The sequence below is a fragment of the Xiphias gladius genome, chromosome 22 (genome assembly GCF_016859285.1).
Source record: "Xiphias gladius isolate SHS-SW01 ecotype Sanya breed wild chromosome 22, ASM1685928v1, whole genome shotgun sequence".
Lineage (NCBI taxonomy): Eukaryota > Metazoa > Chordata > Actinopteri > Istiophoriformes > Xiphiidae > Xiphias > Xiphias gladius.
Window position 1 is genome coordinate 16,032,237 of NC_053421.1, and position 13,354 is coordinate 16,045,590.

General features: G+C 43.1%; 1 protein-coding gene across 2 annotated transcripts in view; it reads right to left on the reverse strand.

Moving 5' to 3' along the window:
* LOC120783645 (G patch domain-containing protein 8) overlaps nt 1-10,629 on the reverse strand; it is a 32,542-nt gene extending 21,913 nt beyond the window's left edge. For both annotated transcript variants that reach the window (XM_040116757.1, XM_040116756.1), the window contains exons 1-2: nt 10,530-10,629; nt 10,068-10,362 (exon numbers count right to left, since the gene is read on the reverse strand). In XM_040116757.1, coding sequence (XP_039972691.1) covers nt 10,068-10,220 — 153 coding nt within the window. In that variant the 5' untranslated portion in view covers nt 10,221-10,362; nt 10,530-10,629. The remainder of the gene's footprint in view (nt 1-10,067; nt 10,363-10,529) is intronic.
* Nucleotides 10,630-13,354: the final 2,725 nt, after the last annotated feature.

A 13,354-nucleotide genomic window follows, 5' to 3' on the forward strand; every position in this document is an offset into this window, starting at 1 on the left:
TTTCTCTTCCTTTTTCACCCGCCATGATTGGATTAAGACCAAAGAAACAGAGTGAGGAGATGAGGAAGGGATGAGAGCTTATTAAGCATATGTGAGAGGTGAGATGACATTAAGCTGTACGAAAAGAGATTGAGGAAGAGGTGTGTGTGTCCATGAGTGCAAATGCGTGCAAGTGCGTATGCGTGTGTGTGTGTGCAGGGCTGGGCATGTACGGCACATTTCTGTATGTATCCTTGCAGAAGGTAGGGTGAGAAGAGGGAGGAACTGAGGCGTTTAGCTGTGGAGCACTTTAATCAAGGGGCGAGCAATCCTGCATGACCCACTCTGTCATCCATTATTGATGCCTGCCTCAGCCAGGCTGATGAATCATTAAGCCACTCATCAGGCCTGGGAATTCTGCCGTCTTCTCGGCCGATGACACCCATTTACATAAATCACACGCTGCTATTTTTTCACACGCTCGCACAAAAACACAAACATACACCGACATACAGTCACACACACACACAAAGTTTATAGATTTTGGCTTGCTTTGTGAGGTCCACAAGGAACACTTTTTCACTTTTTTTGAAAAAACACACATATCTGTCATACCTGGGAGAGACAAGTGAACTCGAGCTGCGAACACAGAATTTACAAGGGGGGTCATACTTTTCACAACAAGTACTCCACAGCTGCAACACCTGCATACTCAGAGATGAAAGACAGTATTTTCCACATCCTCTTGACCTCACAATGTATTTGTTTCGCTCTGCAAGACGAAAGATATATATTGCATATGTAATTCAAACAATCACACACACACACACACACACACACACACACACACACACACACACACACACACACACACACACACACACACACACACACAGCGAAACTTTACATGAGGTGAAAAGAGAGCGAAGCTAGAGGAAGGACAGAGAGAGAAACAATAAAAGTGGCAGGGAGAAGCAGATCTTGCAGAGTTTGTGTTTACTTCTTGCCTCTGGGTTTTATGGCAGAGGAAAAGTGAAGAATCTTAGGGAAATTGATGAATACCCATGACATACAAGCACAGACACACACACACACACACACACACACACACACACACACACACACACACACACACACACACACACACACACACACACATACAATCTGCCCACACATTTCTTCTCATCTTTGTGGGGTTTCCCTTCCTGTCCTCTCCTCCCCTCTCCTCTCTACTCCTCTCCCTCTGTTCCCCTCCCCTCCTGCTGTTTCCATGTCTTCCCATTCAGTGTTGTGACTAATCCTGTACCACAGGGTAAGAATATACCTCACAGCAAGGGTAAGGAGGCCCCGTAGCAGACTCATGCAGAAACGTACAAACACAATCACACTAAAAATACGACGTACACAAACAGACAGAAGAAACAGGCACCTTGCCCATGTAAAGGACGTAGCCAAGGCCTGGTGGATTGTAGCTGGAGGCTTCTTGCAGACCACTGTGATCCTGCCATCCTGGCAGCGCACAGCCAGGACATTTCTGCACAGTGCTAAGCTGAGTGCCTGGCATCTCCAATCTGCTAAACACAGGAATGCTGCTGCTCATGATAATTGCGGTGGGTTGCTCTCTCCCTCACGGCTGATGTGAAGGCTGGTTGAAGCAAACGGCATGAATTATTAGTGCCTGCATCATGGCTCATGCAGCTGGTGGAGGTAAGTCTGATATAATTCGATGCATTGTTACTGATGCATGACCGACCGTGTGCTATCAGAATGTCCTAGTAGGTGCTATCTACTCAAATACATAAACATGAGAGCACACCAGAATTACCACATGAGAGCACGCACAATGTTATTATAATACTACATGTATTTTTGACCCACTCGTGCTTTTGGTGTTTTTTTGTTTTCCTCTTTGTACATCTGAATGTACAAGTGCATTCTGCTGTATAATACAAAAATACACAGTGCACACATAGAAGCAGTTTATTCCCAGGTACACAGACATTTATAAAGTAATAGCTTTATAATGTCCTGTTCATCTCTCTAAATCCTTGACCCCAACACTGACCTTTTTAAATGCTTATTTTTCCCCAGGGCGGTCGCAGAAGGTAGGGCGGAAAAGGTGAAAGGTCAGGGGTTGCTGAGGCAGCAGAAACATAAAAGCCTCACCTTGAGATTCAACAAACCCCAATGATGAAAAATGCTTTCAATCAAATTGGATTTTTATTTTCCATTGTTATTTCATGTCAAAGGGTTTACTGAGAAGCTATCATGACTAAAGAATACATCCCAATTTTTCTAGACATCAGACATACAAATGAAAATTTCGACATACAAGTTACCAATGTATACATACATCCTATAATAAGTTTTAAATAATTTTTTCAGTCTCTCGGTTGTCTTCATTCAGGCTGTAACTTAAACCGGTCTGTGTCAGTGTGTTGGTGCAGTATGCCCCATAACAGCCCATTTTGTGCAAAGCATAGTAATGCAAAACATGAAAGCTTTGATTTTATGTCAACGATTCAGGGAAGTGAAACTTGTTCAAATGCATTAAAATTCCTCTGCGACTTTGATCTATAAATGCAAAGTGCCTGCTCAAGTTCTTTCAGTCACAGTTATTTTTATAAAATGGCTTTACGAACATGAAAAGTCAAAAGGAAATATGATCTGATGATCAAACTGAGGATGAAATCCAAGTTGCTTTATTCAGAAGGAAGCACCTAGGTCTCTGGCTACTCCAGGCCTAGCAGGGCTCTGCTAGGCTCGGAGTAGTTCCCGGGCTTCTTCTGAACCAGGAGGTGCTGGTTCATTGCCTCTCTTTCAGTGAGTCATCTCTCTCCTCCAGAGAAGAGATAATTAATTTGTCTGAGCTGCTCTTAACCCTGTGCTGCATATCAGCAGTGGAGACACACACGTGCATCCAACCACATAGGTGCGAATATGTGTTACATGCACATCCACATGTGAAAGCAAGCACATATGCACAGCAAGTTAATGGAGCTATAATTGTATCATATCTGTTCCTGCATGAAAGCACCAATCCAGGTAGAGCAGAAAAATAAGAAGCAGAGCTTCAGTGAAGTGGATGTTATTGAAAAACCGAAAATTTGACCAACAAATAAAGCTCACACTCTCCTTTCTTCCATTCCTTCAAGGATTTTTCAGCAATATTGCTACTGCAATATTACTCCCATCGCCTACACGCACAAACTCCAATATAGGCATACTGTACACACATGACACACACACACACACACACACACACACACACACACACACACACACACACACACACACACACACACACACACACACACACACACACACACACACACACACTAAGATTCAAAGGCCTAAATGACTGAACCTTTGACCTGCTAAAAAATGAATGGGCTGGAGAGATGAGACAAAAAGCAATAGGAAAGGGAGATAAGAGGAGTATCAGGGAGACGGGGATGAGAGCAAAGGTATTGGCTAGAGAAATGGATGGAGGAAAAGACAGAAGGCAGTGGCAAATGATACTCTGAAAAAAAAGAAAAAAGGCGGAGACGGGGGATGCAGAGTTCAGGCTGCGTGGTGAAAATCAATCAAGGAGAATAAAAGAGGGTAAGACCAAACCTTGAATGAAATATGACATCCTAATGACTGTGTAACAGAAACGCTTTCATCTCCTTCATCTCTCACCAGTCGTCTAGTTTTATCAGTACTCGGGCAATGGTACTCTTTTGATAACTAGGATTTGAGGTTTTTGTGTGATTCTGTTTTGAGTGTCTCTCTCAGTTTCTACCTGAGCTTGTGTTCCAGATGGTTCATCAAACATCCTGTAATTATCAAACACTCACTAATTGTGATTGTGTGTGTTTATCGCTGGTGTGTCTCCAGGTAATTATCTGATGCTGCGATCACTAATGACCACACAGACAAACATCTGTCCAAAGGTAATATCCAAAATGAGAGGTTGGCCATCTGTCGTGTCTGTGTGTGTGTGTGTGTGCATGTGCATGTGTACACAAGTGTTTGATAACTTCTGTGTCAATTAACAACATGCATCTAATATAAGAATCTGCACTTTGCAATTTTTATAATAACATTCTTAAATGAACAGAAACAGCCCTCGCTATTCTTGTATTAACAGACAAACTATTATAAAACAATCTCAGCCCACACTATATCCTCCAAATGTGCTTAGACACTCCCACACAGAGCTCATGCAGATCAACTCGGCCCAACAAACGTCCTTACATTTATGTCACCGAAGCAAATGTTACCTCTCAGACATCAGAACCAAACACTAATAAATAAATACTTCCCATTCATAAACCAGCTCCTTATGTCTGGCCGGACTTTGAGGCCAAATGGAAGCTTGTAAATGTGTACATACACAAGTCCTGCCGGTGAAACATCACCCTGTATGTGAATGAAAATATTTTTTGTATAAGTTTAAGTGGTTGTTCAGTTCATGCAAGTCAGAGTTGTGTGTTTGCTTGTGTGTATGCTGGTGTTTCCAGTGTGCAGCAGATCAAAGACGTAAATAAAGAAAACTGAACAAAGATCATTTCCATCTCAGAGGTGAACAAGCATCTCAAAGCTAGTGAGCACACTTGAGCAGAAGCACAAAGACACTTATACATAGGTAGAGAAATGCGCTCCTACATCCTGTGCCTCCCTCTTCTTTTCCGTCATTCCTGAGGGCATGCTACGCTGTTGTTGAGTGACTGGCAGGTTATGTCACTTCAACCAATGGGTTCATTTACAAGTTACACAATGCAGCACAAACAAACAGAGAGGAAACTTACTGGGTAAAAGAAAAAAGAAACAGCGGTTGAAGATAAAAAAAAAAAAAATCTAAGAAAGCTGAGAATGAGTTTGGAAAAGTCAGAAAATACTGAGGCAACAGAGTAAAGACAGAGCCTTTCCTCCAGGGAACCATCCTGGTTATCAAGTAGAGGTTATTATGCTATGAAGCACTAATGAATTCATTAGCTAAATGAAATGTCAATAAAGGCTTGAGAGAGTGTTAAAATCGATGCCAACTGTCTTGCTCTTCTGCTCTCCCTCCGCTTTCTCTTGATCCTATCTCACCCATCTGTCCCAATTATCCACCTTTCTCCCCAACACACACTCTCTCCGGAGTGTTGAGTGTAAACTGTGATGGAGGACATTAGCGGTAATCAGTGGGAACACTTTGCAGCGGTCAGCAGGAATGGTCCAGTCATACAGGACTTTAGTATTCAGCAGCACTCACCTGCTCACTGTCAAACTGCACCACCAGGGTCCGATGGCTGAGCTGGTGTGTCTGTGTTTGTTTGTGTGAATTGACATTAGACTTTATGAATGTGAGTGACTGCAGCATTACGGACCCTGACTCTGAAATGGCTTTTCCGGCAACACAAAACTCAACAACGCTACAGCTGTTTTGCAGCTTGTACTGCAAACAGCTTTTTATCATAAACTCACTAATCTCTTTCTCTCTGACATTCGTTGAACTTCATAAATGTCAAGATGCTATTACCAGCTTGATCGTCCCCTGGGAGTTCTTTGATACTAAGCTTGTATTACTTATTATTACCAGCATCATTAAAAAGTGCACAAAGATTCCTGGATCTCGTGTTGAAACCCATGAGCAAACTGGCACGCCAAATGGCAAGCCAGTTTGCTCATCTCACCTCTGTCCCCTCACGATGGCTTAATATTCGTAGCTTGACTCACTCTGAACATGGCCGTGTTTTTTTGCAGCTAAATAGTTGTTTCAAGATAATTGTTCAGGGCATATGTTTAAATGCCATCTCATTTACATAAACACTGTTCAGCTCCCTGCGGATGCAATGAAAACACGAGGGCGCAAACGCAGAGTCACATCCACATACGCACTCAAACATGCCAGCGCATTTGCACTCACTTTGACACCGTGCTGTATAGCCGAGGATTCATCCGTGTTCTGCAACGGCAGTGAAATATACATCAAAGTGGTCTTCAGTGGATGAGCAGCTAAGTATGCACACACACATTGCTATAATATTCTACAGAGGGAGGGTTTCTAAAAGGAAGTGGGGAGACAGAGGGAAAGAGATTGGAGGATTTTCAGACAAGAGACAGGAAGGTGTATCAGTTTGGATCTGTCTGAACTGAGGGATGCATTAGAGCTGCATCTGTCCTCTTTGCACACGTTTCTGGTGCTACGTCTCTCCTCCTGTCCTCCCTCTACGCTGACACCAAGAACAAAAAAACCTTTGAAGTGTTAATATGTGTTTGAAGAATGACTCATCAGTGATGATTAAGCACTAATATACATACGGGAACCAAAATTTAGACATGTCCAAGAGACCTATCGCAATGACTAATTAGTGGTGATAAAGTAGTAATGAGCAAAATCCTAATCTAGGCATACCGCAGCATTCCACGGGGAAGCTAACTAAACAACAAAACAGAGAAGTCTTAACAAACACGAGCGGATTTGTTGAATGTGTGTCGAGACAGCTGTTCTGTACAACTCACAGGCGCCTAGTGTTTTCTTAATGCTGCATTGCCTTATCAAAGTGAAGACGCAAGAAGTTACCCCTGACAAATCCCCGTTGTAAAATCCTTTGTACTCCACTGATCTAAGCTAAATCAAAGAGCAGCTACTGTAGCTATTGTGCTGGCTGGCATGGCATTCTCTACAATGGGATGGACAGAAGAAAAAGATGCTGCCGGCATGTCTAACAGTCTTGAAGACGTGTGTTAAACTGATTCGCTCCTGGCTGAAGGACTATGTTTCGCCGAACACAAGGGGTCACTTTTGAACTACTTGGCCGCAGATGAAGCCTGTTTATCATGCTGACAAGCCCATAAATTGGCCCATGTCTAAACTAATATGGATAAATCTGAAAGCACATCTTCTTTTTTTTTTGACCTTCCATACCCACTTAGCAAGCATTTTCCAACACTGAAAACTCTCCGTGTAGCTCTATCTACATTAGTTTGGCCTTGGAGGTGAAAGATGTCCTTCCCTGAATGAATGACATCTGCTGTAAGTCTGTAGCTCGGAGAGAATATGTATTCAACTGTTATTTTTATTTGCCTCTGTTCACATGGAGGTCAGCTACATGTGAGAGAGCTGGTGTGGTTTCAAGCCTCTGCCTGGTAAAGTCTAGATATTCCTTTTGCAAGAAAACTTCTGATGTTGTCTGCTTGAATGGTTTTCTTTGATGCCATTTTTACCTTTAGGGGATATGTATTGGGTTTTTTTTCGATTTGTAGTAGGCTCTACATACTCCTCATTTTCAATGTCAGCTCTGATTTGACTGTTCGATATGACAATTCAACTATGTAATCATAGGCCTTTTTCAGAGACATCATTAATAAAATTAACAATGGCTCAATTTCATTTAGCTGCTTCGATTTCAGGGTCCTGCCATTGTGCACGCTGGCTCAATGGCACACTGTCAGCACTTACTGGACAGGACAGAAAAAATTTGAATGTTATCAAAAACACCTGACCTTTTTCTACCACAAGTCTGCAAAACTAGTTGAGATAACATGGATTAAGATAAATAAATACAGTATTACAATACTTCACAAGCACTTGAGCACATCAGCAAGAGACTGTTAAGAGCAGAGATTTCTCTCAACGGCTTTACTACATACTGTACGAGTACCATTTGAAAATTTTGCCAATATGATACCTGAGTTTTGGTACTGATACCAAGACAATACTTTTTTATGAAGCTTAATTTGGGGAATATATACATGTTTCAAACCTTTTTTATTATAACAAAATGTGTCAAATTGCCAGCTGCGTGTTAAAAAGAAGAGCTTTGCCTGAATAAAATATAGTATAAAGCTGGACGTATCCAGATTTAAAATAGTAAATATATAAACAAAGAACAAGTAATCAAGGCTAAAAATCTCCCCAAACATTTCTCCGGGGCTGAAAATAATGACTGTTTCATTATTGATTAATCTTCCTAATTAATACTTTTTAGATTAATTTATTAGTTGTTCAAAGATGTTAAGTTTAGACTGAAATACAACAGAAAACATTCACATTTGAGAAGCTGGTACCAGCAATGGGTAGAAATGTTTGCTTTAAAAGGTACTTAAATGATTCATCGATTATGAAAACAGTTCCCAGTCAACCTTCTGTTGATCAAATAATCCATTATTCAACTAAAGTCATTTGTTGGTAACTTTAGATACACACATTTTTCGATACTTGATGCTACAGGCAGATTTCAGTCGGTGCTCAAGAAGCATTTGTGGTTTGATACTCATCCCTAAATGTAACTATAATGTTAAGTTTGACAAAATATGAAAAGACATGGTACATTGTAAACAATCATCCATCTCAAACAAGTGTCAAGTATCTTCAAATTCATTTTCGTAACATGCTAAAATGAACAGAAATTAGCAACTGCCTGAAAAGTAGGCAAATGCATTCATCAGTCTAAAGATGTAGGCTAGACATGACTAGTTTCAGTGCGCTTTGAGTGCATCCAAATTAGACCATTTCAGGAGACAAGACTAAACTTGTTGCAGGGGCAATAAAAAAAGAGTATTTTATGATTCTACGATGAATGGGCTCTGAGACAGATGATTCAAATGATCAAATTTAAAAGGGGAACCCTAATTTGTAGCAACTGAGATATATGAAAACTGTATTCAGAGAGTGTGTACAGTAATTATCTCATTTACTGGTAGTCTTTTAGCATCTGTAAATAACTAGTGTGTGTGTGTGTGTGTGTGTGTGTGTGTGTGTGTGTGTGTGTGTGTGTGTGTGTGAGAGTGTATCTGTGGGAGAATCCAAAAATTTGCAAGTACACTTGTGAATATTATTCTTTGCAGTATCTCTGGCACTCTGACCGTGTCTGCTCAACACTACTCGCTCATTCCCATCACATAGTGAGCGCGGGCTGAACATGACAGACTGGTATTGACTTGAGTATGAACACACACATTCAGACAGACACACATACACACATACCAGCTGCTCCGTTCCTCCTTTCTCATCAAACTTGTCATCAGCTCCGCCAGTTTGTCTCGTCTCACATTAAGAGCTCATGAATAATGTGTGATTACCAGACTCTCCGAGCAGCTCCTGAATCTACAACGCACACGCACCCTAATTCCCGCAGTCCAAAATATCATGTACACATTTACATGTAGTCATTTTCTTTAATTCTCTCTCTGCCTTCTCTCTCTCTCTCTCTCTCTCTCTCTCTCTCTTTTTCTTGCACACACTCTTTCTTTGTCTCTGCAAGTGCACACACACACAAAACCCACAGTAAGCAAGTGCACACAGACTGAGAGCCAGTTTGCAACTAAATGCCAGTTTGGTGGCTCAAAGGATCCACGGGCATAAGGAAAAGGTCAGGGAGTTACCCTACTAGGGTGGGCAGGTCTCTCTCTCTCTCTCTCTCTCACACACAGACAACACACACACACACACACACACACACACACACACACACACACACACACACACACACACACACACACACACACACACACACACACACACACACACACACACAGCAAATACTCCCAAGGTAATTAGTGCTATTTTCGGCTGAGCAACTCATCTCCTCCTGAAAGCACCAGTGTAATTTGATTCGTTTAATTCCCATAGCCATACGAGAGAGGAGGCATGAAGGTACTACGGCTTCATGGTTGGATACTCCATTTCTCCTCTTTTTAAATTATTCACATCTACTGTCTTCTACCAAAAAAAAAAAAAAAGTACTTTTATGGTTCAAGAAAAGAAAAGATCATCCCTTGCAAAAATATCTGCCCCTGTCATCCATCTCCTCATTACTGTAGACGACAGTGACCCTTATCGTGAAACTGGCCCAAGATAAAGTGGGAAAAAAGGAAGATCTCACTTGGCTAAAACAGACTCTTTATTTTTTAGCTCCAAGAACGAAACCACAAAGACACAAACACACTATACTCGCTCTCTCGCTCTCTTTCTCTTCCACGCACACAAACACACACACACACACACACACACACACACACACACACACACACACACACACACACACACACACACACACACACACAACACTCACACCTTTCACTCATCCACCAAGACCCGCATGTTCTCCTACCGGTGAATCACTGGTTGCAGTTGGACATAGGGGTCCCCTGAAGACCCCCTTGACGCGCCGAAAGTGTCCATTGTTCAGGTGTGTGGAGCTGATAACCAGGTAGTAACACGCGCTGCACGCCATCCCGGGGCCCTCGCGGGGTTTGGGGCCCATGAAGCGGGTTTCTTCAGTGTCGGTTCCTGGGTTAGTCGGCGGTGTCCCGAAGGACGCCGAAGTCGGGTTCAGCAAGTATGGTATGCAGGTGAGAGCGCGGCGGAGGACGTCTCACTCCTGTCCTCTGTTAGGAAGTCTATGCCTGCATGTGAAAAGGGAGACAAGACGAGAACGGCTCCTTGGGATAAAACTAATACCTGTTTTACGGGATGTGTGTGCATGTGAGTGTGTGAGAGGGAGCAACAAACAGAAAGAGACAGACAGGGACAGAATGAGAGATAGACTGAGAGACAGGGATGTTATACTGACCGAGCTCTGCCGCTGGAGTCTGCGTTTGGCATGCTGTCGTCGGTCAGGCTTAAATAAATGAATGAGCGCCTGTAGAGTGCCAGAGGAAGAGAGGAATCCATCCAGTCCCTGCTTCACACACAGAAACACACACACACACACACACACACACACACACACACACACACACACACGCTAGCTTTCTCCTGTTCACCCTCTCCCTCTCTCGCTCGCCCCTCTTCTCTCTCTCTCTCTCTCTTTCTGTCTGTTATCCCAGTCCACTGGTCCGGTCTGTAAAGTGTATGTAGCCTCAGCCAAGCAGCAGCAGCAGCAGCAGCAGCAGCCCCAATGGGGCTCTCAGTAAAGAAGAAGGGAGCAGACCCTCCAGCAGGTGCGCCTCCGCTTCACGCACGTCGAGGAGGAAAGAAAGGGGAAACATCTGCCGCTCTTTTTCTTTCTGTCTGCTCTCTATTGAGTGGCAGCGGGTTTTAAAAAAATCGCCCGTCTTGCGAATGAAATTCCGCGGTGCGAGGTGGGAGAGAAGGTAAATCCACGCAGAGCTGTCCTGTAGTTATCATCAGGCTCCAGCGCAGGCAGGCTGAAGTGGTTCAGATTCTTTTTCAAGAAGGAAACACACTCACTCACTGACTCACTCATTCACCCCCCCCCCCTCTCTCTCCCTCTCTCTCCTTCTCAACCCCTCTCTCTCAATCGGTGTGTGTCCTCTTCTTGGGGGCTGCACCGAACCGGATTCCTGTCCGCTGTAGACTATGATAAGCAGCCCGTGTCCGCTTGTGAGTCTGGGATAGGAAATCACTTCTGTCCTCGCCCTGCTTGAGTAACTACGAATTGAAGTGCCCCCTCCATCTCTCTCATTTCTATTTTCTTTCAGTGTTTTCTTATCTTTTCTTATCCTTTTTTTGATTTTTTTTTATTGTGCGCCGGGAGAAGGAACGGGGATAAACTTTATTTGCGAGGTGTGTGTCATTGTGCAGGCTATGCCTGCCAAACGGGCCACCGTCAATATGTCTCTCTCTCTCTCTCTCTCTCTCTCTCTCTCTCGTGTCCTCTGGTCCATCCTTACCCCTCTGCTTCTCTCTTCGCCTTTCGAGGGCATCAAAGTGAAAGCGCCATGCTTCTACCAGGTCTCGCAAGGGAGAAAGAAACCTCACTCACTTGCAACCGCGGAGCCGAGGCGTCTGATTACAGATAAAGGGCTCTTTTTGCAGCCCGGCCCGTCAAACTGCGCCGGGTTCCGTCACAGGAGCAACTCGGAACCAGCTGCAGCTGAGTCTCCGTCTGTCTCCGCGGCGTATGGCGCTGTTCAGCCGCGCGGTGCTGAAACGATTCAACTGCGAGCGCCCGCCGCACTGGCACGGCGCGTCATGCATATTCAGCCCGGGATTAGGGTGCCTTTTGTGCTCAGAGTCAACACAGAACGCCACAGACAGCTCCGGGTTTTAGAGGGAAACAGAAAGTGGAAGGACACCGAGGGACAAGTCACAGCGCCGGAGGAGGGTCCACTTTGTTCTCGCTCTGCTCCTTCTAACTTGATGTATGTAACCACAAAGAAATATATATCCTTCACGTTAGCGTAACTTTTTTTTTTTTTTTTTTTTTTTAAATCAAGTTCAAACTTTATTTAAGGCAGGACACCTGTCACTTCTTGTGAAGATGAAACAGGTCTCAACAAAAATACATGACTCTTATAGGCTGCTTATCCTCCCAAGTCGACAGTCTTTGGATTTAGTGCAGCTGTAAATTCAGCTTTAAATCTCTGCCTCTAGTGACTAAATCAAAATAACAGAAAACCTAAGGGCTGCTGTTGTTCGATGCACAGAAAAAAAGGGAACTTCAGCACAACTTTCTTTTATCAAATCTTTTATTCAACAAACACCCAGAGGACGCCTTGAAAAAAAACGTTTAGGTTTCTACCACAATTTCTGAGGCAATTGAACTTTGAAACACTTCTAATACAAAAAGTGGCTCCTTGTACTTTTGCAGCTTTTGCAAACATATTATTCTCAGCAACCTCCTACTCGTTGTTACACTTGCTCCTCTGCAACCTACTCATTCTCTAATTCTACAGTTTTTTCCTACACTTTAACCAGTTTTCGCCGGTCCTTCAGGCCGGGTCCCTGCCACTTCTCAGCCCTCCCAAACCACGGCCCTTTGTAGCTGCCTGGATCATGAACTAGCCTCAGAGCTATGTTATTCAAAGAAAAGTTGCCTTTTGGTTTTTATCTGTCATGATTGAGAGAGTGTCTGATGGTGCTGTTTTTTTATCTGCATTCCCTCCTATTCAAGAGTTTGTTCCCGGGGGACTGTGCAGTTCCCAGTTACAGTAGACACAGAAAGGACGAAGCATGGGTCGGCCTGTACATATCACATTCATATATGAGTCTATTCATCCTCCTCTGTGACACCAAAAAAACCACACGTGATAGTCGGTGGAGTGTATTGTGTACTGTATGGCAATATGTGATGTCGTGAGACTAAGAGAAACCTATACATAAATAGTCGAAATGTTTCAAAAGACCATGGAAGTGTGTACAACATGCAAGGATTTGCTTATGTGTGTGTTGTGTCAGTGTCTGTTCTTGCAAAATTTTTAGTAACCTCAAATCTTAAGACTTAATTAAATCTTTTGATTTGAAGTTTATGAGAATTTTTTCCCTGGATAATATTTTGCATTAATATGTTTTCATGTTTGTGTGCAGTACTGTAGCCAGTATTGAGAACAGTGTGGTCTTACCTTGGTTTTACAGTTGGAACCCGGGGAGTTTACATTCTACATTGGTATATGTTATATTGATATTTTAGAGGCTGATTCCAATATTTTTAAA